The sequence below is a fragment of the Notamacropus eugenii genome, chromosome 5, assembly GCF_028372415.1.
Source record: "Notamacropus eugenii isolate mMacEug1 chromosome 5, mMacEug1.pri_v2, whole genome shotgun sequence".
Classification (NCBI taxonomy): Eukaryota; Metazoa; Chordata; class Mammalia; order Diprotodontia; family Macropodidae; genus Notamacropus; species Notamacropus eugenii.
The window spans coordinates 46665126-46692937 of record NC_092876.1 but is presented as its reverse complement, the minus strand read 5'-3'; the positions used below and the strand labels follow the sequence as shown (position 1 = coordinate 46692937).

At 39.2% G+C, this 27812-nt stretch overlaps 1 protein-coding gene across 1 annotated transcript; it reads right to left on the bottom strand.

Moving 5' to 3' along the window:
* Positions 1 to 79: 79 nt before the first annotated feature.
* PARK7 (Parkinsonism associated deglycase) lies at positions 80 to 27430 on the bottom strand. Its single transcript, XM_072608754.1, has 7 exons — positions 27173 to 27430; positions 20186 to 20391; positions 19049 to 19150; positions 17388 to 17447; positions 17041 to 17110; positions 4823 to 4909; positions 80 to 572 (listed from the first exon to the last, which is right to left on the bottom strand). Exons 2-7 carry the CDS (start codon positions 20273 to 20275, stop codon positions 412 to 414), a joined length of 570 nt encoding a protein of 189 aa, XP_072464855.1. The 5' UTR covers positions 20276 to 20391; positions 27173 to 27430; the 3' UTR covers positions 80 to 411.
* Between the last annotated feature and the right edge of the window lie 382 nt (positions 27431 to 27812).

Here is a 27812-nt window from a genome sequence, read left to right as displayed (position 1 = left end):
TGAGAAAAAATGCCATGAAGTTGAAAGGCAAGCTTGTTGTAAACAGGCTCCATGTTTCACAAAAGTGAATAACAACTAATTATTTTCCAAATGTTGTATTTTATTTGGCCAACAAAGTCCAGAAATGTGTGAACAAGAAAGCGTGAGACTAAGCAGTAGCCACATGTGCATCCAGCTGTCTTCAGTCTCTTAGGCAGCTGTCACCACAGTCACATTATCAAACAGGGAGACATTTTTCTAAGTTTTCCTTTAATTTGAACATAACTTAATGAAAAGCAATTGGTACACATACGTAATCCTTGAGAACAATTACTCTTCAAATGATGTTACACTGTTTCTCATATTTCAAAAAAAATTTAAATATTAGCAGTTTCTAAGGGTTAAGCTTATTAATCAAGAAAGCTTTTTGCTTTAATCTTTAAGAACAAGCGGACCCTTCACTTGATCTGCTACTTCTTTTCCCATTAGTTCCTCAATAATCGCAAGCCCAAACTCAAAGCTGGTTCCAGGACCTCGGCTCGTAAGAATGGCGCCATCCTTTTCCACACGATTCTCCGAGTAGGTGTAATGATCTTTAAATGGAAAATAAAGACAGGACACGGGGTGGTTAGTTAGATCACTCAGAACACCACAGCTGACAGTGCCAGCCTTCTCTACCCATTATTCTAATAGGGATGATTTCTTACAAATATCGTACAAAAACCCCAATGTCAGCCAAGATCACTTACTTAACACCTATAGCCTGCAGAAGACTCAGTAATGTGGGAAGAGAGTGAAGAAATAGAAGACACAGATTAGGGGAAGGGAAGGTACATCTAACACTTAGAAAGAAACATAACCAAAGACCACGGCTAATTACAAATGAGGAAATGAAATCTCGATGGAAATCGTCCTCTACAAACAGCCAATTAAATCCAGTGACTACAGACTGAGGCCTCCTACGTGCAGGGGCTATGACAGGTACAAAGGAGATAGAAAAGAATTAAGTCTGTACTCAGGGAGTATCCACTCTAACTGGGGATTCAACCTGATACAAGATAAGTTAGAGAAACAAAGGAATTTGGGGAAGGAGAGGACACCAGCAAAGATCCTGATGAGCAGGGACTATCTAAGAAGAAGAGATAAGGAAGGAGAAGCCAGTAGGGAGGAAAATGTTTGGAGGCAAGGTATGGAGAGTTTATTTGGGGGCCAGCTTTGGCTGGAACTTATGTGTGTGAGGAGAACTGAATGAAGCTGGGCTGGAGAGGCAGTCTGAGGCCAAAGTGCGGAGGGCTTTCAAGGCCAAATTTAGGAGATTCTATTTTATTTTGAAGGCACTAGGGAGACACTGCAGCTTTCTGAACTGGGAATAGATTCCAGCAGCCAACAGGATGGGCAGGAAGCAGGAACTGACAAAGCTGCTGTCCTTTTAGAACATTTCTCATCTCTGTGGATCAGCGCCTGTTCTATTCTCTGCCTGGAACGCCCTTCTACCATCATTTTTCAAAATCTAAACCAAATGCCACCCCCTCTTTGAAGGTTTCCCTATTTCCCACTTGCAGCAGATGATTTCTTCCTCCTCTGTACCTTTTCCTGCATTTCTCCTTATACTCCTCTCATCTTCTCTGCCTCACGGAAATGTAAGCGCCACAAAATCAGAGATTTCTTATTTGGACTCTCCACAGCACCTACTGTTAGTGTTCAATGTGTATTTAATTACCTGTACAATATTATGTTCTTAACAGTACTGACCTATCTCAAAATGCTGTGGTTTTAAAAAATCATAATAATTATTAATCATTCTTTCACTCCACTGGTTAAAGTCTAAATTGGTAAGATCAAATTTTAATCCCCACACTTGACTCCATGATAGGGCAGAGCTGCCTCTGAAATGGGACCACAGAGTCTCTTAAGTGTTTGTCATAGGAGACTTTGGGATGTGGAGGTGCTGGGAGGTTAAAAAACATACATAAGAAATTTCAGCAACTTCCTTTTCTCAAAATAAACATCAAATACAGCAAGACTATCTCTTAGAGTACTGGTTGGTGTCTCGGGTATTGCTTTGTCTTTTGAGTTCTCCCCAATCAGTCATTCTTTGGAAATGCAAAGCACACTTGTCACCAAGCACTTATTAAGTGCCCATGGTGAGCCAGGCTCTGGGCTAAGCACTGGGGATACAGAAAAAAATGAACCAACAGCAGCTCTCAAGAAGCTCACCATCTGACAACATGAAACCATGCTGTACAAACAAGGACATATACAGGGTAAACAGAGGCAGTCTCCGAGGGAAGGTCCTAAGATTGAGAAGGACTGGGACAGGCTTCTTGGAGTTGATGAGCCGTAAGCTGGCACCTGGAAGAAGTCAAGGAATCCAGGAAGCTGAGAGGAGGAGGGAGAGCATCCAGGCAGGGTGGAGGAAGGCCAGTGTCACTGGGGAGGGGGCGGAGAAGACTGGAAAGGCAGGAAGGGGCCACCTTATGGAGGACTTGAAAAGTCAAACAAAGGATTTTACATTTGATCCTGGAGGCTACTGGAGTTGAATAACTTTATGTGGATTTAAATAAATAAGCATTATGATGCCACCTTCCTAAACATTTGTCAAGTTATATACATTATACATTATGTTTTAAAGAACCTTTGAAATAAAATACAAGTTTTATGTTCCTCAACTTTGTCAAAACAGAATTACAACTGTAAGCAAAAGTTATTTCTTATTAGCTCAACATAAAAATACTCACTAAAATAATAAAGTTCAAAATTTCCAGAGCAATTTGGATACCTTAAAACTCAATTCTTGGAGAGAAAAAGCAATAAACTAAGAATAAAAATTGTATTAGTGATTTCTCAGTTTTATCAGTGACATTCTTTTTAGCAACATAGAAAACAGAGTTTGATAAAGAGAACTAGAAATCTGCTTCTTGAGCTATGAAATTCTGCACTATTGGTATAACCCCAAACCCTGTAAACCCTATAGCTAACCCTGTGCTAGTTACTCGAGGCCTAAAAAACCTCCCTCAATACTAAACAACTGAGCTCCAATTGCTTTTTTTTTAAACTTTTCATACTGTTTTTAGACATTTAATGTTTTAAGACCAAGTTTTAAGGATAATTTGGCATGTACGTGATTAGTAATATTAGGCATAAATTAAATGCATGCTAAATTCTATTTCTCTATAGAGTCAACACTAGGTAATAGGAAACTTAAACTCTGGTTTTAAAATTAAAACCAAATTCCCTATTTGTTATTATCTAGTAGTGAGTCTAGCGAAATAGAATTTAGCATGTATTTGATTAATCCCCAATTTGACTAATCACATGCATGCCAAATTAGTTTAGATCATTATAAATTTGGAGCAACTATGATCCACCTTCATCCATAAAGGTCCTCCTCCAATGCCTCGTTAAGGCGTGGCCTACAGGAGACCCTGGTTCTCAAAGGTTGTGCCAGGACAGCCCAGGCTTGGGCAGGTTCTACCAGGCTGGGAGTACTTTAAGCGTGGGCTGGTGACAAAGCCAAGGCATAGTCTGAGGACTTGCCTTGCTAAGTCTAGAGAGGGAGCTTCCATACTGGGTGGGTCACAGAGTGATCAAACTCCAAGCTAAAGCAATTCTCAGATACATAAAGGGACTGTACCCTGCATTTGGGCAGGGGGTTCCAGGCTAATAAAGTAACAAATCGTTAAAGTCTTTCCTCACAGCATTTCTATATTTTACACCCTGACATAAATTTGTAGGGAATCTTATTAAGGACTAATACAGACTGAAGCCTGCTATTTCCCCCTTTCTTTCATTTCCTTTTCTTTTCTTCGAGCCATCTAAATCTTCTACGTAACTGCGCATATATAACCTATATTTGATCGCTCACTGTCTCAGGGAGGGGGGAGGGAGCGAGAGAATTTGGAACTCAAAACTTTAACTAAAAATGTTAAAAAATTGGAAAAAAGAAAAGGACAGATCCAAGAATCCCATCCCAAGGATATCATTGAACAAACCCTGCTGAGAACCGCCCCCCACCCCACCATGGCAGCAAATTTTTGGAAAAAGACACAAAGAAAACAAAGTTTTATAATTGTTAAAAATTTCAAAATAGAAACAGTTCAGTTATTATTTAGGAGTTTCATTCCATAGACTGTTTGTTTTTGTGGACAGTGATTAAATTCATAATAAAAATATTTTCAAAAAGAATTAAAGCTCATTAAGACTAAAAATTAAACTCACAACTTTTAAAATTTTAAATGTTTTTACATTTAAATTTCCTCTTTAACAAACTGTAGTTGTAATAAAGAAGAAATTACTCTTGTGACCATGGGGAGACTCCATTTTTAAGATACATCTGATGTGATCACCACACGGCCTGAGTCCCAGGCAGAAATCCCCCCCAAATCCCTTGAATTTCAAACGGCCCACCAAAGAAGGCTGGTTTCTGAGAAGGATCCACTTTATTCTGCAATTTCACTAATGATAAGGTGGCCCTTTCTGAATTCTTTGTTCGGGGTTCAAGAATTTAAACTTGAATATCCAAGTAGCTAAAATTCTAAGCCCATTATTTTTAGTCTGCAACATAGCTGTGAATCTGTCAAAACCAATCACAGGAAAAGTGTCCTGTCAGATTTCCACCCACATCTCAGCCACCTCCTCAACCTTCCATTTCACTACAGAAACACTCCATTCTTTACCCACGTACTATAATTTCTACAGCCTTTCAAAAAAAAAAACGAACAAAGGTGAAAGAAGAAAGTTCAGCCATTTCTGCACAGGAGGAGCTCCTAGAGAATACTTGGGTGTACTCCATTTTGAATTTTTGAGACGGCATTTTCTGCACAAAATCTACAATTGCACTTACTTCCTTTCATCATCTTGTCTTTGGCCAGTGGATGGGTTGTAACTTTGCTTCCCAAACTTATTTCATGAGCCAAGAGAGCTGTAGGTCCTATAAAACAGGTCAGTTTTTAAAGGATTACTAAACAAATACTGAACTACCATTTTTGTAACTGCAATATCAAAACTTCAAAACAAAATAAAAATTGCAGAAGGCCCAGATCAAGAATTTTAACTGAACAAGTTTTGTTTCTAGAGACTAGTCAAGATGACAAAAGATGAAAATGGCCCATGTTGGACTAGCTATGGGAAGATGGATAGACTAATGCACTGCTGGCAAAGCTGTGACTTGATGTCACCATCCTAGAAAACTGAGAATTGTGCCAATAATGTCATTAAGCTGCATGGACAAAAATATTCACAGCAGCATTATTATGGTTGTCTTCTAAGAACTGGAAACCATACAGGTGTTTCATCATTTGGGAAATAGCTGAATGGAACATTTATTGCACTGTTAAGAAATAACAAATGATGAACCGAGAGAAACTGGAAGACATATGAACTGATAGAGAGCACAATGAGCAACAATAAAAAACTGTTTACGTAGTGACCACAATAATGAAAAGGAAAACAATTCTGAAAGACATCAGAACAACTCTGATCACCAGTGCCCAATGAGACTTCAGAAGACTGATGAGGAAACAACTCTTGGCCAGAAGGTGAGGGACTCAAGGTATTAACGTGTTGGTTTGTTTTAACTACATTTGTTACAGTGGAGGGATGGACATGGTTGCTAATTATTCAACAGTGATAGAAATGCCCCCTAAAAGGGAAAAAGGGCATCAACACAATTTCTTAAATGCACAGAAGAAAAAAATGTTCAGAAAGGGACACGGGAAGCAATCTTATTACTTCATGTTATATTTAGTATATACTTTTTAAAAAATTCAAAAGTATTTGCAGTTCGTAGTTTTGCATACAATCCTTTTTTTGTGTGTGTAAATGTGAATGTTGGTAATTGAGTTTACAGTAAAGAAAAAAAATTCAAGTTTCAGAGCCTAAAATATAGTGTCCTATATAAAATTTAAAAGGAGAAAAACGTTTCTTTCTTAGAATGAGATACAAGATAGATTTTTATAGCTAACATTTTAGTCAATATCAATATTACAATAAATCATATTTTTATACAAACATACATATATAAACACTTCAAAGTTTACAAAAGCACTTTACATATACATATATAATCTTACTTGACCTTCACAACCACCCTATGAAATAGGTGTCACTGTGACTCTCCTTTTAGAGATGACTTGCCCAGGGTCACACAGCTAGTCAGTATGTGGGAGACAGGATTCAAACTGAGACATTCCTGACCTGCCAGCTAACAAAAATATAATACATATAATGATGAAAACTATTGACTGATTTGGATGAAGACAAGCCTATCACTTTTTTAGCTCTCCGTATGGCAAGATGGACCAAATTTAACACGATGAAATTGACTTGAATGGATTCATTATCTCAATGTGTCTACCTTGTCTACAGAAACAGATCACCACCCATCTTTCTCATCCTCATGTCTGCTAGGAACCCTCCCCAGAGGCCCCATTAATGCACCAGTGGCCTTCCTCCAGAACTTTTACCATTTCATGAGTACCAGAATGTAACATTCAAGATGGCTAGCTGTTATCCTTCTCTCAGTCTTGATATGTGACCACCCACCTCCTTTTCTGAGTACATACTTCAAAAACAATTTTTAATTCCAAACTTAAAACACCAAAGGAAAAGCATTCTCATATACACAGAAGAACAAAAAAGTATGAAACCACAAATCTGCATTTCATATTGCTTTTTTTTTAAAACAAATACATATTATTTTCAAAACTGTCCTGTTTTCTTCTGAACTTCCTTCTGTTCTTATAGATATTGAAAAAATGTTTAAATGGCTCTTTCTGGGGGCATCAATACTGCCAACAATCTACGCTCAATTTTTAAAAGAGAAACCAAAAACACCCTTATAACTTAAGCAGTCAAGTAAAATGCAACCACACAGTGACCGTGTCCAAAAATGTATGTCTCTTTCTGGAACTTGAGTCCATCACCTCTCTGTCAGGAACTGGATAACATTTTTCATTAAAAGTCCTCTTTACAATGGGGTTGTCCTTGTATATATTCTATTGTCCTGGTTGTGGTGACTTCCCTTTGTATCAGTTCATTTTCATGATTCTCTGAAATTGTCTCTTTCATCATTTCTTACACAGTAATAATATTCCATTACATCCACACTGAATTTGTTCCCTTATTCCCTAATGAATGATGGGGAATGGGATACTCCCCCCCCCCCCCCCCGAGGATTCTAGTTCTTCTCTTTTAATCTCCCCACTTTAGGGTCAGGAAGTTGATTTTGCCTTCCACTATTCCCTCCCTTTTAATTCCACCCCATCCCCATCCTGGATTGTTTCGCTTTTGAGTCTGAGTCTGTCTACACCAAACGTGTGCACAACCCTCCTTTGTCCATTTCAGATAATAAGAGAGATTTATTTGAAGACGCCCACTCCGTATCTGTACATGCATCTTGTATAAACTCTATGAGAACACTAAGCTTCACCCCTTTCTCTCTCCTTTCTACCCTGGTACATTCCTCCTTTTTTCTTCCCTTCTCTCTCCCCTCAGAACCCGAGGACCTGTTTTTCCCTCCATACTTTGCAGATTTTAGAGTCCTAAAATGATACTTATTTCTTTTTCCCTGTTAGAATGTTAGCACAAGAAAATCATACAACTCCTTCCATTTGCTCAAATAAATTTACCTTTCTAGGTTTATCTAGGCTCTGTGTGCATGTCATTGTTCTTGCTCAGCAGAGTTCTGTTCATCACAAATACTTGAAAATCTTCTGTCATTCAAGACCCATTTCTTTCCCCTTCCAGAGGGAGTGGGGGAAGAGAACTGCTCAGCTTTGCAAGGCAAGTAATTCTTGGTTGTAAGCCCGTATCTTTTAGTTTCTGGAATACCTTATTTCAAGATGAGCTCTTTTTTTGGTATAAGGTTCTAGATTTTGTGACATCCTGACTCTGGTACTGGATTTGCTCCTTTCTAGAGGCCTGAATTCTTTTGACGTGGGAGCTCTGGATTCTGGCTCTGACCTTCCTGGGATTTTTCCTTTGCAGTTTCTTTCAGGAGGTGACAGCGAATATTTTGTATCTTCACTCTGCCCTCTAGTTCTAATGGATCTGAGAAGGTTTCATTTATGATGTCATGAAATTCACATCCAAGTTTTTGTTTTCAGTGAGGTCAATGATTCTTAAATTAATTTTCCCTGACCCTGTTTTTGAGAGAAAATATCTTATGTTTCTTCTATTCCTTCAATCTTTTGATTTTATTTTAATATTTCTTGCTATCTCATGAAGTTACTGATTTCTCTTTGGTCTATGGAACTTTTTAGCGAATCCACTATTTGGGTAAGGATCACCTTCTTTTCTAAGTTACTTATTCTCCTGTTTCTTTCTTCAAGTTTTTATTTGATTTTTAAAATCTCTTGCTTCATTTCTTCTAGGTATTCATGCAGTCCTTGTGAAAAATTCATTCTCCCCTCTTTGAGCCTGCTAAAAATTAAGGAACTGATCCCTCCTCCTTTTTTGAGAGACCTCGAGATCTGCAATACCTTTTTATAGTGGTTGGTGTGTTCTTTAGTTTATCTCAACTTTAGTTCCTGAATTTAGACTGTGCCAGGGTAAGTTTCCATCCCTCACTGTCCTTTGGGTGGAGAGGTTAGCCCTACTTGGTATTGCCCTGGATCACTTGGGTTCCTATGACGATGTCCAGCTCCTTAGGGTGGGAGTCCACATCCAGAGCACTGATCTTTAGGGCCCTCTTTGGCATCTCAGGAAAAGAGCACTGAGGCCGTTGGAGACCTGTCTTGGTCCAGGCCACACCTGTACAGGTCCCTGCTACACCTATACTGGTACTCTAGTGCACCAGGACACTTCTGGGGTTTATAACCACCCTTGGGCTCTCTTGGGGCAAGTCCTCCACTTTTTTGCTGCTTTCAGGCCAAAGCCTTGCAGGCGATGTGTCTCTGGCTGCCCATGGTCGGTCGGGGAGGCTTGTTTGTGTTTGTACTGACTTTACTAGCAGCTCCTTTTGCAACTGTCCACTTTTTGTGAAGCTTTGGGCTAGAAGTTGCTTATTATAGTTTCTTCTTATATTTCTTGCTCATTCTTTGGTCTGGTATAAATTTCAGGGTTTTGCTAGATTAGGTATGGAGGAGATGGGTAAACTTCCTTTGTTCAGACAGCCATCCTAGCCCTCCGGCACTCCTAAGCCTACATTTCCCTGATTAATTCATACTGCTTCTTGGGTACATGTCCTGGTCAGTAATATTTTGCATCTTCCTGCTACTCTGCATGTGTATCACTATTACTCTGTGGATCACTAGAAGGATGAGTTTTTGTATTAGGGAGCAGCTAATGATTACAGAAAGCTTCATCTTACTTTCCAAATGCAATCCAGTCTACTCTCTTCTGTTTCGCTCTGGGCCCAGATCAATGTCTAGAGTTTACATGCTGGGTCAAAGCCTGAGGTGCTAAATGCAAGGCACATCTTATTGCACATCATAAATTGGGAAGTATGTCGTTTTACACATCTACCTAGAAGACTGTGCATAACTTGTAAGGATGATCTCTTTGAAGTGACCCTGGATCTCCTAAAGGAGGCCCCTTATACAACGTAATCCACCATAGGAAGCAGTCAGGGGTATTTCTTCATCTACGGGAAACTGATTCACATGAACTGAGCAGGCCCTCCTCTACGAGAGCAGTAAAACCGTCTGAGAAGCACGTGTCCATTTAATGCCTCACTTAACATTGGTAATCAGGGACAATTAACAGTTATCTCTGGTTGCATCTATCATAGACTCCCTACGATCTTAATATAAGTAGTGAGAAGACCCTGTTACACAAAGGAGGCCTTTAAACCTACACTTGTTCTACCATGTTTTGGTTTTGAAACCAAAGAACAGTAAGATCTTATATTTTCTCTATACGTTTCAGTCAACTGTGCAAACATAAAGATGTGATCTGTTGGAGAAAATCTCCAAAAGCCTTCTTGCTTTCCTCTCACATTTTAAATCAAAGATATCTCTGATGTATGCATAAAGCAACCATTTTCATCAAGATTTTAAAGCAATGAGAAGGTAGGTTACAGGTTAGTGGTTGCCAAATTGGTACTTCTGTACCATCATTTATGGCAAAGGAAAAAATAATGAAGTTCTACAAACATCCTGAATAAAAGAAAAATCTGGCCAATTTATGGCTTCACAACTCAGTGACTTCAGTAAAAGTAGACACAGCAAAGAATTATGAAAAATGTGTAAGAAAAAAATAGTTCAGGACTGAAAATTTACAGACCACTAAGAAGTCTCATGCCTAAACAGTCAGCATAGGAAATGCTGAACAATATCGTACACAAAGACTACATCTTGACAGGAAACCAATGATCACTGATGAGGATGTCATTTCAGAATCAGCTGTCTGATGCAGTGAGACCACACAAAGAGCAAAAGGTCAAAATCAATACCAAATTAGAAGAACAGAGATGAGATGACACTGCATACAATTACAGCAGATTCAACCTGACTTATTTCAACAAGCTACTGACCGAAAAATTGTGAACAAGGGTAAAGGGAGTGACTCGGTTAATCCTTTCTTCTAGAAATTTATATCAATAAGCAGAGGATCTGTGATTTCATCCGCCTAGGTCATCCCCTCCTTTCCATTCTCTTCGTGAAGAATGTATTTATAATACAGAGGTGTGAAGCTTCTGAGCAGTTTACAAGCTTTTGGCCTCTTTCATTTCTTAATCACGAACCATATTTTCCTATGTTTTCCACTATCCTCTGCTAATCCTTTCATAGGAAATTGAAGCAGCATTTAAGGGACTTGCTCAAGGTCACACAGATAAAAGAGGTAGGCTCCGATTTCAACTCTTCAGGTATCAAAGGCAGCTCTCTCTCAAATATTCCCCAGCTGGTCACTCTGCACATTATGCGTATTTGTGGTGCACTGTTACAGATATCAGAGGCTGTGGGTTTTGCAGATGCCAATTTCCTTGTATTTAGTTTTCTATGAATTTCTGTTAATCTGGGGTACCCAGCTTAGTGAACAAAGGGAGGCAGGTTTTTCTCTTCTTCTTTTCTTAGATTGTCACTTTTCTGATTAGATTTTCAAGACTCCAGGCAAACATATTTTTATCAGCTTCTTTTGGTGCATTCCATCTCTGTCCAAGAGTCGGCCATTCCTATATTTTAAGCCATGATCCACAAATGTTGATCCCATTTTCAGACATCATCTTCGTAACCAGCTGTTCATTTCCCAAATCTGCCTCTCTTCTGAATCCCTTGCCCACAATTGGTAGCAGAGATAAAAATACCATCTGTCCCTTCACAGCTTTGAGTTTCTTACCCAAGAACCTCCCATAATTTCTCTTCATATGCAGCTCTTGGTGTGTGTCCTCCCCTAAATCCTGCTTCAAAGATCCACCCACCTGCCAGTAGCCTTCTCCTCCACCTCCTCTCTTACCATCCAATGTATCACTAAAGCTACTCCTTGTTCTCACCACACCACTGGCTCACTTCCTTTACTGATCATGTATTTCTGGGGTATGTCTTATATAGTTTCTTGCACACAAGTCACTGTTGCTAACAGACTGAAGCTCACCCACACCTACCATATGTCTCCCTATTGCCCTTTAGGTCAATTGCAATTGAGATTCTTCAGAGTGATACTCCATTAGTCATCAAATTATTGAGAGAATCCTGGCATTTAAAAGGCGAGCTTTTGTTTCCGAGATCAGCAAATCTGCAATTTCCCAGATACAATCCTGCTTGTTTGCTTCCAATTCTGGGCCCAGATCATTGTTTATCTGCAGTATCTTTCTGAGAACAATATTAATTCAATACTACCTATCTGGCTACGTTATTATAGTTTGGATAGCATGCATTTTTCAACTATTAGAGTTTCCTTTGTAGATTTTAAAGCTGGAGTCTTAAGCGGTTATAAAATTCAATAAAGAAGTTCTGTAGTACCTTGGGACTTGATGCAATCTGCACCAAAACATCTGCCAACATTTACATCGAGAAGATCTTGCCATCTGTACGAACCCCATTTTGAACTGTTTTCTACTCATAACATTTCTGATGACAGTGTTTGTATATTAAAATAGGAACCGCATTACTGATACTACTATCTCTAAAATTAATAAAAATTAAATAGCTTGTATAGAAGACATGCATAAGAATTTTTTTTTAAAGTTCTCTGAAATCAAGTCCAACTGTGTGAGGGGACTAGAAATAATGCTTAGCATTATTTAAGGTTCACAAAGTGCTTTTACATGAACAATCTCATCTGACCACCAGCAATTCTAGGACATTCCAACTATTATCAATTTCATTTTCGAGGTGATACAGGTGAGGCCCAAAGACTGGTCCATGGTCACAGTTATGAAGTGTCAGGATACAAAGCCAAATCTCTTATGACTCCAAGTCCAGCTCTTATCACCATCATCACTAGCATTTACATAGCACTTAAAGGTTTGCAAAGCACTATAAATATTATCTCATTTTATCTTCACAACAACCATGGGAGGCAAGTCCCATTTTACAAACAGAGAAACTGAGGCAGAGGTTAGGGGATGTACCCAGGTTCACACTACACCATGCCACAGGAAGATTGGCTAAAAGAACTAGGGACACTGAACCCCTAAAAGAGAAGACTTTGGGGGTAGAAGACACAATGGCCATCACAGACCACTTTAAGAGTTGTCACATGAAAGACTAATATTTGTTTTCCATGGCCCCAGAAAGCTGAGCTAGAACCAATAAATTAGGGAGGCTGATTTCAGGCCAAAATAAGGAAAACTTCCTTGATGTAACTGCCCAAAAATGTAGCACAATAACTTTGAAAACAGTGAGGCCCCCATCACTGGAGGAATTCAAACAAAGGTTGGATAAATACTTGTGTCAGAGATATTATTTGAGTGTTTGGACTGGCCTTTTGGGCCTCTAAGGTGCTTCCCAATGCTGGGATTCAATAAGCATTTTTTAGAAGGACATCTAGAACTCAATATTTTTCTCATTCACAGAATCACAAAGAATTGGTTTTGGTATTTTCTATTTAAGACACTTTATAGAAGGGTAGAATAGTATAATTAATTTTTTTTTTCTAGCTACATTTTCTCATGTCCATGTAAGGTCTGGGATCCCAAATAAACAGACATGAAAGTTTCCTTCTCAAGCAACTGATCTAAGTTCGTACATTCAGTGTAAGTGAGAAGAGCTATCCATAAGGAGGAGGTATTGTAGAAAAGAGAGCACTGGGCTTGGACCTGGGTTCAAAATCCCAATTTAAACTATTATTAATCTCTGTGATTTTATGGGCCAGTCATGCAATGCTTCAGAGCTTCAGAATTTGCATCTTTAAAATGAAAAAAAAAAAAGACTGTGGCAAGGAAAGTGCTTTTCAAATTTAAAAATGCTAGAAACATGAATTACTGTGATGAATTAATCTTTCACATCTCAATCTAATTCCCAGGAAAAGAATAGTTACATAATACCCCTACAAGTTACTTGAAAGCCAGCTGATTCTCAGATTTAGAAGACCAAACAAATGCCCAAGTAGCTACATTCTCTGCAAGAATAGGCCCTGATTCACAATTATTACACAAACAAAGCTCTTTAAAGATTAAAAGAAATCTATTCATCTGTCAACTGCCTCTCATTTTAAAAAATGAGGGTGTTGGACTAGATAATTTGAGGTTCCTTCTTATTCTAATCAGCTATAACCCTATGACTAGGACAGGAAAAAATGTTTTATTTTTTTGATTGGTAATAAATTTATTCCAAATTCTTCCTACTAAATTCAATGGAATACCCTTTTTTTGGTTCCACTTAGCTATAACATGCAAATATCTCAAAAAGAAATCACCGTTCTGCAAATATGCAAGTTTGTAAGCCCAAAATGCCTGAAAAAATTATTTACTTTAATTTTGTATCTTACCCAGCCAACATCTAGCAGTGTCCTGCACATGGCAGGTCCAGTAAATGCTTGCTGAATTGAATGAATAAAAGTGAAAGAAAAGAGATCAATGTTATCTTTAAATTTGCACTTTCTGCAAACATAACTGGAGCCACAGCACACCAGTGGTACTGAATGAAAAGCAGACCTGAACAAAAGGGGCCATGATACAAAGTTCCACAGCGCCATCTTGTGACGATTCTCATGAAGCTGTTAGACAACTCAAGGGTCACTCTGGTCAACCCCTCAAAACACAGCCTGTAGTCAGCACTACCTCTTCCTCTGGATCCCTCAGTTTTGGTTCTCCTTCCTGAATGCTCTCCCCTTCTTCCCAACGGGTGGGCACAGAGAGGTCGAGGCTGGCCTCTCTTCAATCTCTACTGCTCACTCACCATGATTCACAAACACACTGCCTTTTGACAACTCTCATTTTATTTAGCACTTCTGCCTCAAGTGAGCTTTCATACCTATGACTTGCCTTAATATCTAAATGAAAATCTCCTTGAGGAGACAGAACAATTCAACAAACTTCACAGCACTCACGAACATGAGACACCTCAATACAGAGCATTTAATAAAATGTTTGAATGTCGGTGAGACATTTACCATCATATAATAAAGTTAAAATCGATGCTTTTGTGTGCTATAAAATAATACTAATCAGTGTTGGTAACACCATGTGACTAGACCAAATACAATATGGATAAAAAAGTAAAAATTTAAAATGGAGGAGTCACAGATGATACTCAGGCAACACAAGTAGATTTTTAAGTGATACTGAACAATGCAAAGTATTACTGAGATGCAAAGACATTGCTGAATGCCTTACAAACAAACGTGTAAGAATGCAAGATTAAGAGAACAGTGTGAGTATTCTCCAATTGTTTTCTACACTGACCATCTCTCTGAGTGCTTCCTGATCCTCAGAGGGTAAAAGGCCACCGCACTGTCTCACCAGTTAATGTCTTTATGCAGAGGTACTTGTTTTTATTTTAGTGGCTTATTTTTCGGAGTTGGTTAAATGACTGTGCCCAAAAACCAGTCACTAATGTAGTGATGTTAGTAAGGAAGTAATCAGTGGAAGGCCCCAGGGATCAAAATCTGTTCTTATTCTTGTGTTAACATTTTAATCAGTGGCTAGAATAAAGGCATATAGGCATGCTTTGACAAATTATGCAAAGCTATTGCCTGACAGAGTGGAGATCAAAAAAGAACCCAATAGGTGAGAACACTGGGCCAAATCTAGTAAGATGAAATTTAATAAGAGATTAATATAGAGTCTTAAACCTAGGGTCAAATACTCAATTTCACATGTACAAGAGTGAGAGAACCAAAACATGTCTAGACAGAAATTCATCCAAAAGGCCAGGGAGATTTCAAGCCCAACATGCATCAATAGTACAACAAAGCAGCCAGAAAGCTAAAGCAATCTTGGCTCCCTTAAAGGAGACACAGTTTCCAGAGCAAAGGAAAGAAGAGTCTGCCGCTGTCTGCTTGGCCCACACCGCATCTGGGGCATTGTGCTGAGTTCGGGGCCCACATTTTAGGAAGGACAATTCATGCTGTGTAGTAAGATGTCAAAGGGAGGGCAAGCAGGATGGTGAAGGGCTTCTTTCTGGACCATCAAGTGAGAACCACTTGCCAAGACACTCACTACCCGGTCCTCTGACTGGGGATTCTACAATTCTGCTCATTCTAATCTGAGTATATTCTAGATGAAAGTATTCTGGTTCTAGTCTTTTTTTCTTGACAACAGGGTCATCTGCCCTCCTCCAGTGCCACGGCCTCTCTTCTGCTCTCCCCTTGCAAAGATCACTACCAGTTAACAACACCAGCCATCTCACTGGGCCATCCACAGTCTGCTGACTTGAACTCATCAAGGGCAGCTGGGGGCTTCCTTACCACCTATCTTCTTGCTTAACGCAAGTTTTAACTCCCTACTAGCCATATCCACCTCCGAAGTTTATATACAAATGATCAAAAAAAGAGATACCAGATAAGGTGAGCTAGAGATCCTACTGCACACCTCTGGTATCAGTGACACTTGGATTTCATCTTCTCTCAATTACTGGGTGTGTCTGTTACTGTTCTCTGGAGTCAAGTTTTGCAGACATTCTTAGGCATTTCTTCCAAATCAAAAAGAAAAGCTAAAATACTCAAAGAATAGACCTCATGCCTCTCTGTAGTCTCCTCCCTTAAATGTGCACTGCCAGATAAAAGCCAGTTTTCTGTTTCCACACTCTGGTGGTAATGACAGCTACCCCTCATCGGGCACTTCATAAAGTACTTGTGCATTCTTTTAGCCTTCACAGCTCTGGAAAGCTGGAACTACATTTATTGTCCCCATGTTACAGAGGAGAAAACTGAGGCTTGGAAAGGTGAAGCCACTTGTCCAGGAACATAAATGTCAAGGGTAGAATTGGAAGCCAACTCCCAAGGTCTGGTTTACTGTATGAAGTCAGGTACTGACAATGAAATGTTTTCAATATATTTGTCATTTTGCATTTAAACAAAAACAGCTGCTCCAAGCAGTGAGAAAAATTCCAATGAGAAGTCACTAAAAGTAGAAAGATTACAATTTAGACTCATAAAACTAAAGGTCACATACAGGACAGTTAATGAATTTACTTTCGGCAGATTTATGCTGTGTGACAACTGAATTTTTTGGCAAAGAGATCATCTGCCAGGGTGAGCCCTTTAATTAACACCACAGTGCCACAACTTCTTCCTTTGGTATTCAACCAAATACATTATTCAATTTCAAAGAACCTAAGCCAAGGACATGGAAAAAAGATGACAAAGGGAGTAGAAGAATTCTCTATAGAATCAGGAAACACCTATGCTAACTTATGAAACAGCAAAAAACTCCAGCTCTACCCTTGAAGTCAAAATCAATCAACCAACACTTATTAATCAACTACTAAGTGCCAGGCTCTATGTTAAACACTGGGCATACAAAAGTAAAACAGGCCCTACCCTAAGTGAGTGACAGAGTAAGTAATCTAACAGAGAAAACATTTACATACATAAATGTACACAAAATGAACATACAAGCTATTTTATGATTTGTAAAGAGTAAGGGGACCTTTAAGAACAAACCCATCAGAATGAAAGACTCTTCCCAGGGCTTTTAGAGAACCAACATTTTTAAAGCAAGATAAAAATACGCCAGACCTGCACAAATGGCTGCTATGAGGCCTTTTCTTTTCTCTTGTTCTTTGAGCAAGGTTTTCACATCTGCACTCTAGGAAAAGAAAAGTAACATAAAGTAGTCATTAATTCACAAATCAATCCTCTCTATAAAAAACACAAATAGGATTTAAAACAACTAGGATTTAGAAACACTGTACAAAAAAAAATTAATCATTCTTAAATGTTCTTTTACTTTTAAGATGTAAGCAAATTTAGAACTCCATATTATTATGGAGTTTTACACTCTATAAATCACTTTCCCTCCAAGACTTTAATGACGCTAAAAATATGAAATATAAATATTCTTGAATAATTTCTTTAGACTTTACCTCACTCAAGTTTTGAGCACCCAGATTACCCCCTGGTAGGACTATCACATCATATGGTCCCTAAAAGATTCAAAAACAAAAGTGCGTTAAGGAGAAACATTCTAATGACATTTTTCACATTCTAAATGTGAGAGCTAAAACAAACTATAAAGGGCATTAAAAAAAAACCAGAATTTGAGAGAAAAGTGATCAAAAGTATTAATGTCCTAAATGTCTTCAAAAGTTGCAGTTTTCAGAAAATAATGTTAGCTCACATTCATAAAGTGCTTGAAAGTTCACTAAGTATCTTCCACATGTCATCTCATTTGCCTCTCATCACCACCTTGGGAAGTAAGTGCTATTAATAACTCCATTTTACCCTATGAGGAAATCAAAGCAGACGAAAGTACAGGGACTTCTTTAGGGTTACACAGCTACAGAGCTTAAGAGCAGGATTCCTAACTCCAAATCGAATACTCTCTCCACTACATTCCACTTAGCAATCTGCTAAAACTACAAGCCAGACATCTGGCCTAACAGCACTTCTGAAAGTTTCTTTTTAATCTTCTAAGAAAGTGAAATGACAAACTCAATTTAGAAGTCCTGAGTACACAGTGAATACTGTGATGTAATAGACTGAGATGCAACAACATTATTTTGATGACCCTAATTTCTCTGTATTAAAAAAAAAAAAAATCTAACCAAAAACATCAGAAAAATATAATTCTTTTTCTTTGTCCAAATAGTGTTGGGTTACAAAACATAAGTCAAATGTCCTAAGTCATCCAAATACCACAGTAGAAACAAACCCCTGAGAAACAGAAATTATATCTGACTTTTCCTTCTTGCTTTAAGCATTTCATTTTTAAATGTATCAACAAATTTCATATTTGATTATCAGTATACAAATCCCCTACAACCTGTCATTAACATGTTTTTAAAAGAAAAAAAGATTTATTTTCTCTCTCAACACTTTAAAAATTCATTGATTAAATAATATTCTCAACAGAAGTCATAGTTCCAAACTGAAGGTACCCCAAATTTCCTGTGTGCACACTGATCCCCTTGAGATTTCCTTTATCAGTTGCTGTGGCCAAAAAAAGTAACTCCCCCCTAGGCCAAACTTCTGGATAATGAGTTTCTTCAAATTCATTTTGATGGTGCCATCACTAGCCAGGTCAATGTAAAAAATACAGAAATTTTCTCATTTAAATTCTCATATCAAGTTAAAGAAAATGATAGGATGAATTTATGTTGATCATTTTAATTCTCCTCCAATCAGAGGCTTATCAAATGTTCCACCTAAAGTAAACATGTAACTATTTCTGCTCCTTTGAAAATGGAATACAGGATTATGAGAATAAGAAAGGTTCAGGAGATCAAGTGCTAATCCTTGTCATTGTGGCCCGTTTTGTTTTGGTAGCAAACGAAAAAGGAGCCAAACAACAGGCAAGATAACAAGATTACGTTGTCGTACAGACATAGAAAACACAAAAATGAGCAAGCTTTGTGCTGATTACACACTGTAATAAACAAGATAACACCTGATAATGTTTTATAACATAACAGAAAACTTCCTCTGAACAATGAATAAATTATGATTAAATTTCTTTAATCAACCACTGCAGAAGGAACACAACGAAAGGTGTTTTAAAAACTATTTCTAATGAAGAAGAACAAACCTGCTTTTTTGCATCCTCTAGACTGGCATCAGGGCAAATAAGTACATCTCTGCTACATTGTACTGGATCCTTTCCAGAAAGACCTGCCACAATGACTTTCATCTGAAAAACAAAAACGATTGCCATACCTCTATTTAAGAACATCAAGTTTGCTGCACAACAAATTCCTTATGAATCAATGTGATGTAGCAGCCTAAAAGGTTAAGATCTTAGCCTGTGTTAAGAAAAGCTCATGTCCAGACTTGGGAGGTGACTGACCTGGTTCTCCTCTGCCATCCGTAACACCATTATCAGGTTTAGCTTTCACATTTTAGAAAGGGGAAGGGTAAACAGGGCAGTGAAGGACCAGATTGTGCCATATGAGGATCAAGTGAGAGAACTGGGGAGGTTTAGCCTCAAGAGAGGTAATATGGAATGACAACTTGTCTTCAAGTATTTGAAGCTTTTGAAGAAAGGATTAGACTTCTGCTTGGCTTTAGAAAGAGGACAGAACAAGAAATTAAAGGAAGTTTTAAAAAAGGAAAATTTAATTTTGTCCTAAGAAAACTTCCTGACAAAACTAAAAGTGAGATTGGCTACTATCAGAGATAGTGGGGTCTCTCTCCCTGGAGAACTTCTGGTCAGGGATGTTGTAGACAGGATTTTTGGTGATGGGAGTCTTGCATTGGCCTCAGATATAATCTTCTCAGAGTTGGAAGGGGTATTATAAGACATCCCCTTATTTTACTATGTTAGACATAGTAAACATTTTAAATATGTTGTCAATAGATATTGTGAAAAGTTATAGTGAATGTTTATTTATTTCATTATATTGCCATGCTTTGATCACTACATGCTCTGATTATTCTGTAACCTCATCAATGGGAGCAGCACTCCCTCCACTGCTACAGAGAGGAACCTAGTCATTCATTCTTATCTGGGCAAATAAATCCCCATGTTCTTCTTTACAGAGGAAGTCCACCTAATATCCTGTCCCCCACCCCCAGAAAGTATACCAAATGCAGAATAGTAAAAAAGCAATGGCTTTATATTTAACATTAAAGATTTATATTAGCTGTGGAGATTTAAATTTTACTTTGATCAAAAAACATAAAAGAAATCCACAAATAAATTGATAGAAATTGTCTGCATACTTACTCCAGCCCTCCTCATTAGATCAACGGGGATAACAGTTTCCATTTCCTCTGCTCCTTTAGCTAGGATGACTAGTGCTTTTTTTGAAGCCATTTGTTAAATCTTATTTTTTAATAAATCCAATTACTTCACTCAACCTTTTACTGCAACCAAGGGAACGGACGAAACTGAAATCTGAGAGGCTTCTCAGACAGTAGAACAAACACCTCCTAGGGAAAATACAGAGTTTAGGCAGGCAGACACTAGTAAATGTTATTATTCATTAACATTTTTGAAAACATATTCTTTTTCACAGGATTGTATCAACTAATAGATCTATTACGTATTTCTAAAGAGAGTCAAGTTTAGGCAATATATTCTCATGAATCATGACAGGAAAAACTTAGATTAGAAAAATTCAACTGAGTTTCAAATACAATTTTAAAAATTCAATGTCTAGACATTTTGTTGCAAGTGAAACTTACTAAAATTAATACACATGCCCTTTTCACACAACACCTAGTGAGAAAAGGATGGTTTTCTCCTTTAGTAAGAAAGAAAATTCTACTTCACAGCATGACATGACTAAGCTTTATTACATGGAATAAAAATACAAAGGACTTCTCTCTGGAGATTTAGAGGGGGATTTTCAGAATTAATCTTTGAATCTATTTTATATCAACAATAGTCAGCATTTTAATATATGTATTTTTTAGAAAAGAAGAGAGGGCAGTACCCTTATGTCAAGCTTTAAGGTGAACTATATGATTTTACTTTTTAAAATGTTTTCTGCTAATAAGTGACTTCTAACCCAGTTCTTATCACAATTACTTTCATTCCAGCTCTGAAGGGTTTAGTTTACTTGTCAAACAAACATATTCAATTATAAGAACTACAATAACTTATACGCTCTAAGTACTTCCAACAAAGTGTAAGCTGCTGTTATTCACAACATCTGGGTTTGTTTGCTCACGGGACTACCAAAGGCAAGAAATGCAGCCTCCCAAAGTAGAAAACCTTATTTTTTAATTCAATTATCTAAAGGGTGGCAATATTAAGTTAACAGCATTCACAATTTAGTTGTGCGAATTTTTCTCCACTTTTTGTTTACAAAATGCCAGTCATGTTGTAGTCTGAATAGGTAAGCAGTCTGTTAGCTATTCCTGAATTAGCATTCAAGACAGTGCTAAAGGTCAACCTGAGTCCAAATTCAATAATTTATGTAATTATTACATAAGGGCCTTTTCCAATAAAAGAATCTAAACTTTCAATGGTCAAAATGAGCCCACTCTCAATTTCCCCCAATACTGTTCAGAAGCCCCTAGTCAGGGAAAATTTGAAATCCCTACACTTGCTCCCCCTCTGAGACAACAGACTAATTTGCAGTCTTATCATCAAGCAAGTATTTCTTTTCACAAATTTATACTTGTCATAATCAACATAATCAATCCGCTACCTCTTATCCAGCTCAGCCTACCGAACAAGAAAAGAGGAAATCTGAAGCAGCTTGTAATCTACCTAGGATACAGGCAGAATAGGGCTCATGCTGACTTGGAAGGAATGTCAGGTCCACCAGAATCACCATATTGGCTACTTTTAATCTGCTTGAAGACTTACAAGAATCATTTTTACACTGAACTTATTCTTTTCATGTGTAAATATGCTTCTTAAAAATTTTTTTGAATGGTTTTAAATAGGGAATCAAATGATTTATGTCAGTAAAGCTTAGGTTCCCCTACTGGTAAGAATGGAATACTCCAATCTTGTGTCCCAAAGTGTCTACTGTTTTTAACCCACGCTGGTCCAAACAGAAATTAAAAGAAGAGACTATCTCACACTATATTTGTATTTACTCTTAAAATTCCAAGGACAAATTCAAATTCCTTCTGTCTTTTCACATACTATGTCTTCCAGTCTACCAAGCTCATCAGCTCCCTTACTCCACAGTCAATCAATCAATACATCTCATGCCTTCTACCTCTACATCTCTTGAATCCAAACCCCTTCTCCTTACTCACAAAGTCACCATTCTATTTGAGACCTTCATCATCTCTGGCCTAGACTATGATAACTGACCCCTAATCAATCTCTTTTCTTAAGTCTCTCCCCACTCCAATCTACCTTTCAAACGGGTGCCAAGGTGATTTTCCTTAAGCAAGGATAGGACTGTTATTCCCCCACTCAATAAATGCCAGTGGCTGGCTACCTATTACTTTTCTAAGATAAAAATAAACGCTTCTAAAGGTCTTCAACTTTCACAAATAAGCCTCAACCTACCTTTTTGGTCTTGTTATATATATTCTATATTTCCTTTCCTATAATCTATAATCCAGTCAAACTGGCTTTTTCTTTCAGTCCTGACACAGTCCTTTCTCCTGTTTCCACGCCTGAAATATACTCTCGTCTTCTGTATCTCATGGAATCTGTCTCATCAAGACACATCTTAAGCATCATCTACATGAAGATCATCCCACTGACATTCTTCCTATCTTGTATTTATTCCATATTATATAGGTACCTGTTGTCTCCCTTGACAGAATGTAAGCTCGATGAGAACAGAGACTACTTCATTTGCGTCTTTTTATCTCCAGTGTCTTGCACAGCATCTGGCTTATAGTAGGAATTTAATTGATATAAAGTATACTAATTATTAAAGATATACAAGAGGAAAATTCAACCCTAGGGTAATATAGTTACTCTTTTCTATAGTTACTGTTTTTTCTTATAGTTATTGTTAATCCTAAGAAACAGATCATAGGATTTAGAGATGTTCTAATTCAACCCCTCTCATTTTGCAGATGAGGAAATTGAGTTCCCAAATGGGGTTGTCACTTGTCCAATCAGCAAGTCACTTTCCTCTTCTGTGCCTCAATTTACTTATCTGTAAAATCAAAACTCTTCATAGCCTTCCATCAACCTTCAAAAACAGTCTATTGCCATACAATGTAACACCTAATCACCTGCTATTAGCATATGAAATTAAAGAAAGTATGCAAAGCACTTGGCAAATTCTAAATGTCAGTTATTAGTCCCTCAATCCTGTTCTCTATTGATGCAGATCTGTCTTGTCCATCAGAAACCATGCCTGTCTGCGAGTATCCTCCTGGCACCCAGCAACTGGACCCACAGTGAACATGCAGACTTCTCACAAATCTGTGTGCATCACAACCTATCCAAAACCGAATAGGAAAGTCTAAAAGCTTGTCTGGAACACAGGGATTAAGGAACTTCTCCATGTTCATACAGTTAAGTGTCAGAAACAAAATCTGAACCCAGGACTTCTCAATCCATGTTCAAAACTCAATCCAACTGATCAGACTGCTAAGCACTTAGCCACCTGTTATACAGCTAAAACGTAATCTTGAACAGTATTTTACATGTTTATGTCAATGTATCTGAGAGTTTCAGTACTGAAGTTACATTTTTACTTATCTTTTTATCTCTAAGACAGTGATCTCAAGTTCTTCTTAATAATGAGTCACTAGCACGAGGATGTCTTAATTTACTGGTTTGAATAAAACTCCCATCAGATTTCCACTGAACAAGTGAAAATGATAGAAACAACTCATTCATCAAAAAGTATTGTTACAGAATTGCCGTTAAAAAACAATGTAAGTCAGTCCTTTTTCTCCATGAAAGACTTGAAGATAAGTCATCTTATTATACTACCTTTCTTAGATGACATTTTAAAAAATCATTTATTAAGCACCTACTGTATGCTCAAAACTGCTAAGCACTTCAGTTGCAGATAGGTGGGTTCCAAAAAGTACAATCAATACATGCCTTGAAGGGAGGTATACACATCTTGAGATAAAGGGTTCAGAATGGGGAGGAAAGGAAATATGAAAAGAAATATGACAAACTACTGGCAGGGTGAGAATGGGTAATGCCACTCCACCGGGAATTAACCTCCAACAGACACTTATTTAGGATCTTTGAGGTGCTAGGCATTGGGGAGTCAAAGACAAAAGGCAGTCCTTGGCCTCAAGGAGTCGAAATTCTACTTAGTGGTGACAATAATAACAGCTAACATTTATATAGTGCTGTGTGCCAGATGTGATGCACATATAGGCATATGCAAAATAGATATGAGGGAATTTTGGGAGGAAAGACACTAGCAGCTGTGGGGATCAGTGAAGACTTCATGCCAAAGGTAGGGCTTGAGCTGAGCCCTGAAAGAAATCAGGGATCCTAATAAGGAAGGAATGCATTCTGGGCATGGGGAACTGCCAGTGCAAAGGCACAGATAGAACATGGGGCACTGCGTGTGAAGAACTGTAATATGGCTGGTTTGGCCAGATCATCAAGAATTGGAAGGGAAGTAACATATAAAAAAACCGGAAATGTGGGTAAGGGTGAGGTTAAGAAGGGCTTTAAATGCCAGCAAGAGCTCCTATGTAGCACCAGAGATAATGGAATGACAGTCAGACCTGTACTTTAGAAACATCACCGAGGCAGCCTTGTGGAGGAAGGACTGGATTGGGGAGAGCTATCCACAATACTGCAATAGTCTAGGTGAAAGGCTATGAGGACCTGAGCTAAAGTGGGAACTGTGTGAAATGAGGAGGAGCTGGAGGCAAGAGATGCTGGGAAGGTAGAAGAAGGGAAGAGATATGGCAACTGACCAGATATTTAGGGTAAGAGATGGTAGAGAACAGAAGATGCCCCAGATGCAACTGAGTCTTGATGCACCTAATATTTCATCACTGGCAACAACTTCAAGTCCCCCAAGTGTGGTAATCCCTGACTAAAAAGGCCAGAAAAGCCAGAAGGGCCTACCTGCTTCTGTAGGTATCTAGGAGAGCAAGAGCCAGGACAAAAAGAAAGAAGCTCACCCCAATTATTTTCGGATCCCATTATACATAAGAAGTGCAAAGGCCAGTGGACTTGAGGGTCTCGGAATTTTACGGTTCTTCCCATTCTGGCCCTAGACTGTTTCCAGACTGACTTCATATTCTCCTTCATTCATTCTAACAAGACGACTTTCTGTCACTGCTTGAGTTGATCATTCCATCACTACGCCTTCACACTGGCTGTCCCTCATCCCCTATTCTTGGAATGAACTCCTGCCTCATGGAATCTTAAGCCTCCTTCAATGCCACCCCCTGCAAGAAGCCTTCCCTAATCTGTCTAGTTAGTGCTTCCTTCAGCCTCAAGTCATGTAGCATTTACTTATTTGTGAAACATGGTAACCCCTAATGAACTTCTGGAGAACAGGGAGTCTTCTTTGTTTTTGTCTTTATAGCATCAGTGCCTTGCACATAAAAGGGCAAATGTTTCTTGCACTTGACTCTTTAAAAAATAAATCTGGACTCTTTCTTCATGGGCTTTAGAATCCAATATTGGTAAGATGATGTTTCCTGTGGTGGTAACACCAGATCAAATGAGATGATCTATGTAAAATGCTTGAGAAACCTTAAAGCACTATAAAACATTAGCTCTTATTAACATCCAGGAACAGATCTAGAAGCTATAAAGGCGCAGGCTCCTCCTCAGTGATTTTAGCTTACTGTACAGGAATCCTTCAAGTTCGGACAGTCCAGCAACTGACGGAGAATATGGAAAAATATTTGAAGGGAATAATTTCCTCTGACTTTGTGAGTTATTGCCATACTTTGCTTTGGCATATTTACTACACCCTAAGACCACAGTTTGCAACCCAACCCAAACTTTGCCCCGGAGACACAAGAAAATCAGACATACAAGAAAAGCAGCCAGAGGCTGAATGAATAAAGACAATGCAGACTTCCTCAAAGCCACACTTAATATCACAGAGAAATCTCACTTGGCTCCCTTATTCTCTCTCCTATCAATATGGCCAGAGGAGCCCAGAAAACTGGGGCATATCTATTTTTCTAAACTGTGTAAACGTTAACTTTCCAGCCTGATTTCAGATTCTCCATCCTGGCTATGTTTAAGTCTAACAAGATCTTCTGTCATTCCTTGAACTGAGCTTCCATTACTGTGCAAGTCCTGGATTCAAGTCCTAACTCTGCATGACCCTATTTAAATCACTCAACCTCAGTGTCCCAGGCAACTCTCTGAGACTTAAAGTAATAGAGAAGCTATCAATCTGCAGGAGTGGAGAACTTCCTCTACCAACGGGAACTTCCCATGGAAATCACAAGATCATGAGCCACCCTTGCAAAACCATACACTTAACAAGCCCACCCCGACTCTTCCACTCCCTCCCCCCCCAAAAATAAAAAAAGGCCACAGGGAGTAAGGGCTACAAGATGAAGCAGCTGGGTGGTCAGGAAAACCAGAGTTCATATTTTATCTAGCATTTACTAGCTGTGTGACCCTGGGAGATTCAATTAACTTCCCTCAGCCTCAGTTAGAAATAACATATAGAAAACGTTTTACAAACTTTAAAAGCATAAACGTGTTTGTATATGTATATATTAACATACTATATGGTACTGTCGGTAATATATATTACTAATGTACAGTATGTATTAACACATATTACTAATGTACAGTATGTATTAATACATATTACTAATGTACACCCTCTGATATACTAACTTCACACACATACACACACATCCTAGCTTCCTGCTTCCACAAGTCAATTGTCACGCATTTCCGATCAACTAAAGCGGATGTGGAGTCGGGGAGCCTGGGTTCAAATCCCTCCCTGGGGGCTTCTCCTTCCCTGCGGGGCAATGCTTGGAGGGCCCGCGGGGTTCCCCTGGGGCCTTCAATCGTGGGGTCAGGGCGCGGGGAGAACGGCCCTGAAGGTCACCTCGCGCAAACCTCCCCCACGCTGCGGACCGCGAGGCTGGGCCCCAGTGGGGTCCTACGGGGACGCCCCCCATAGCCTGCCCCCGGTCAGGCGGGGCGGGCACGGCCTAGCCCCGGGGGCGCCCTGGCCTCCCCGCCCGGAGCGGGGGCTGAGCAGCGATGGACCGAGCGCTCTGACATTTGAGGCCGCCAGGTGGGCGGCGGCGGCCGGGAAACTCTGACGAGCAGGGCGAGCCGAGGGGCCGCGACCCAGGCGCCTCTCACCCCTTCTCAGGCGCCCAGCAAGCGGAAGGCCCGGGACCAGCGCGGGGAACGACGACGCACACCCACTGCCTCCCTGACGCGTTCTGCAGTGGGCGGAAGTGACGCGAGCAGTGACGTCGCCACGGCCCGTTCATTCTCAGGGCCGCGCGGCGCAACCGCAGAACCGCCCCCTCTCGGCCGAGGTGCGAGCCCGCAGCAGCGCCGAGGGGGCGGGACGAGAAAAGCTCAGCCCGGTCAGCCAGTGGGGGAAGGCAAGGGTGAAGGGGGCGTGGCCAAACTCGCGCATGCGCCTTCTTGATGAGACTGCGGGGAGGGGAAGGGAGGGGCGGAGTAAGCCTTGGGCACACGTGTGCAGCTTGGAATCCTGAGCTGGCCCCTCTAACTTTAACTGGGCGGGGCCATGGTCTGGGGTGGGCGTCGCAGGGCGCTCGGGAGGGGCAATTTTTACATTACCTTTAAGATGGCTGTTTATGAGTTAAATGTTCTATTAACAAAAGCACAAATTGATATAACCAGCTCAACATTATCCAAAGACTGCATGCAAGGTGTTTTCCTGGTATTACTGCAAACCTAAACGCTGTATAAGTGTCAATTATTAGTATTATTGCAAATATTAATTATTGCATTATTTTTATTGCAA

Bases quoted from the DNA above. Each gene is read 5' to 3' on its own strand.
- PARK7 (XM_072608754.1), bottom strand. From the start codon at position 20,275: ATGGCTTCAAAAAAAGCACTAGTCATCCTAGCTAAAGGAGCAGAGGAA. The intron at 19,151-20,185 runs GTAAGTATGCAG...TTTGTTTTTCAG, and splicing joins ATCTAATGAGGAGGGCTGGA to ATGAAAGTCATTGTGGCAGG. The intron at 17,111-17,387 runs GTAAAGTCTAAA...TTCTTTTCCTAG, and splicing joins GTGCTCAAAACTTGAGTGAG to AGTGCAGATGTGAAAACCTT.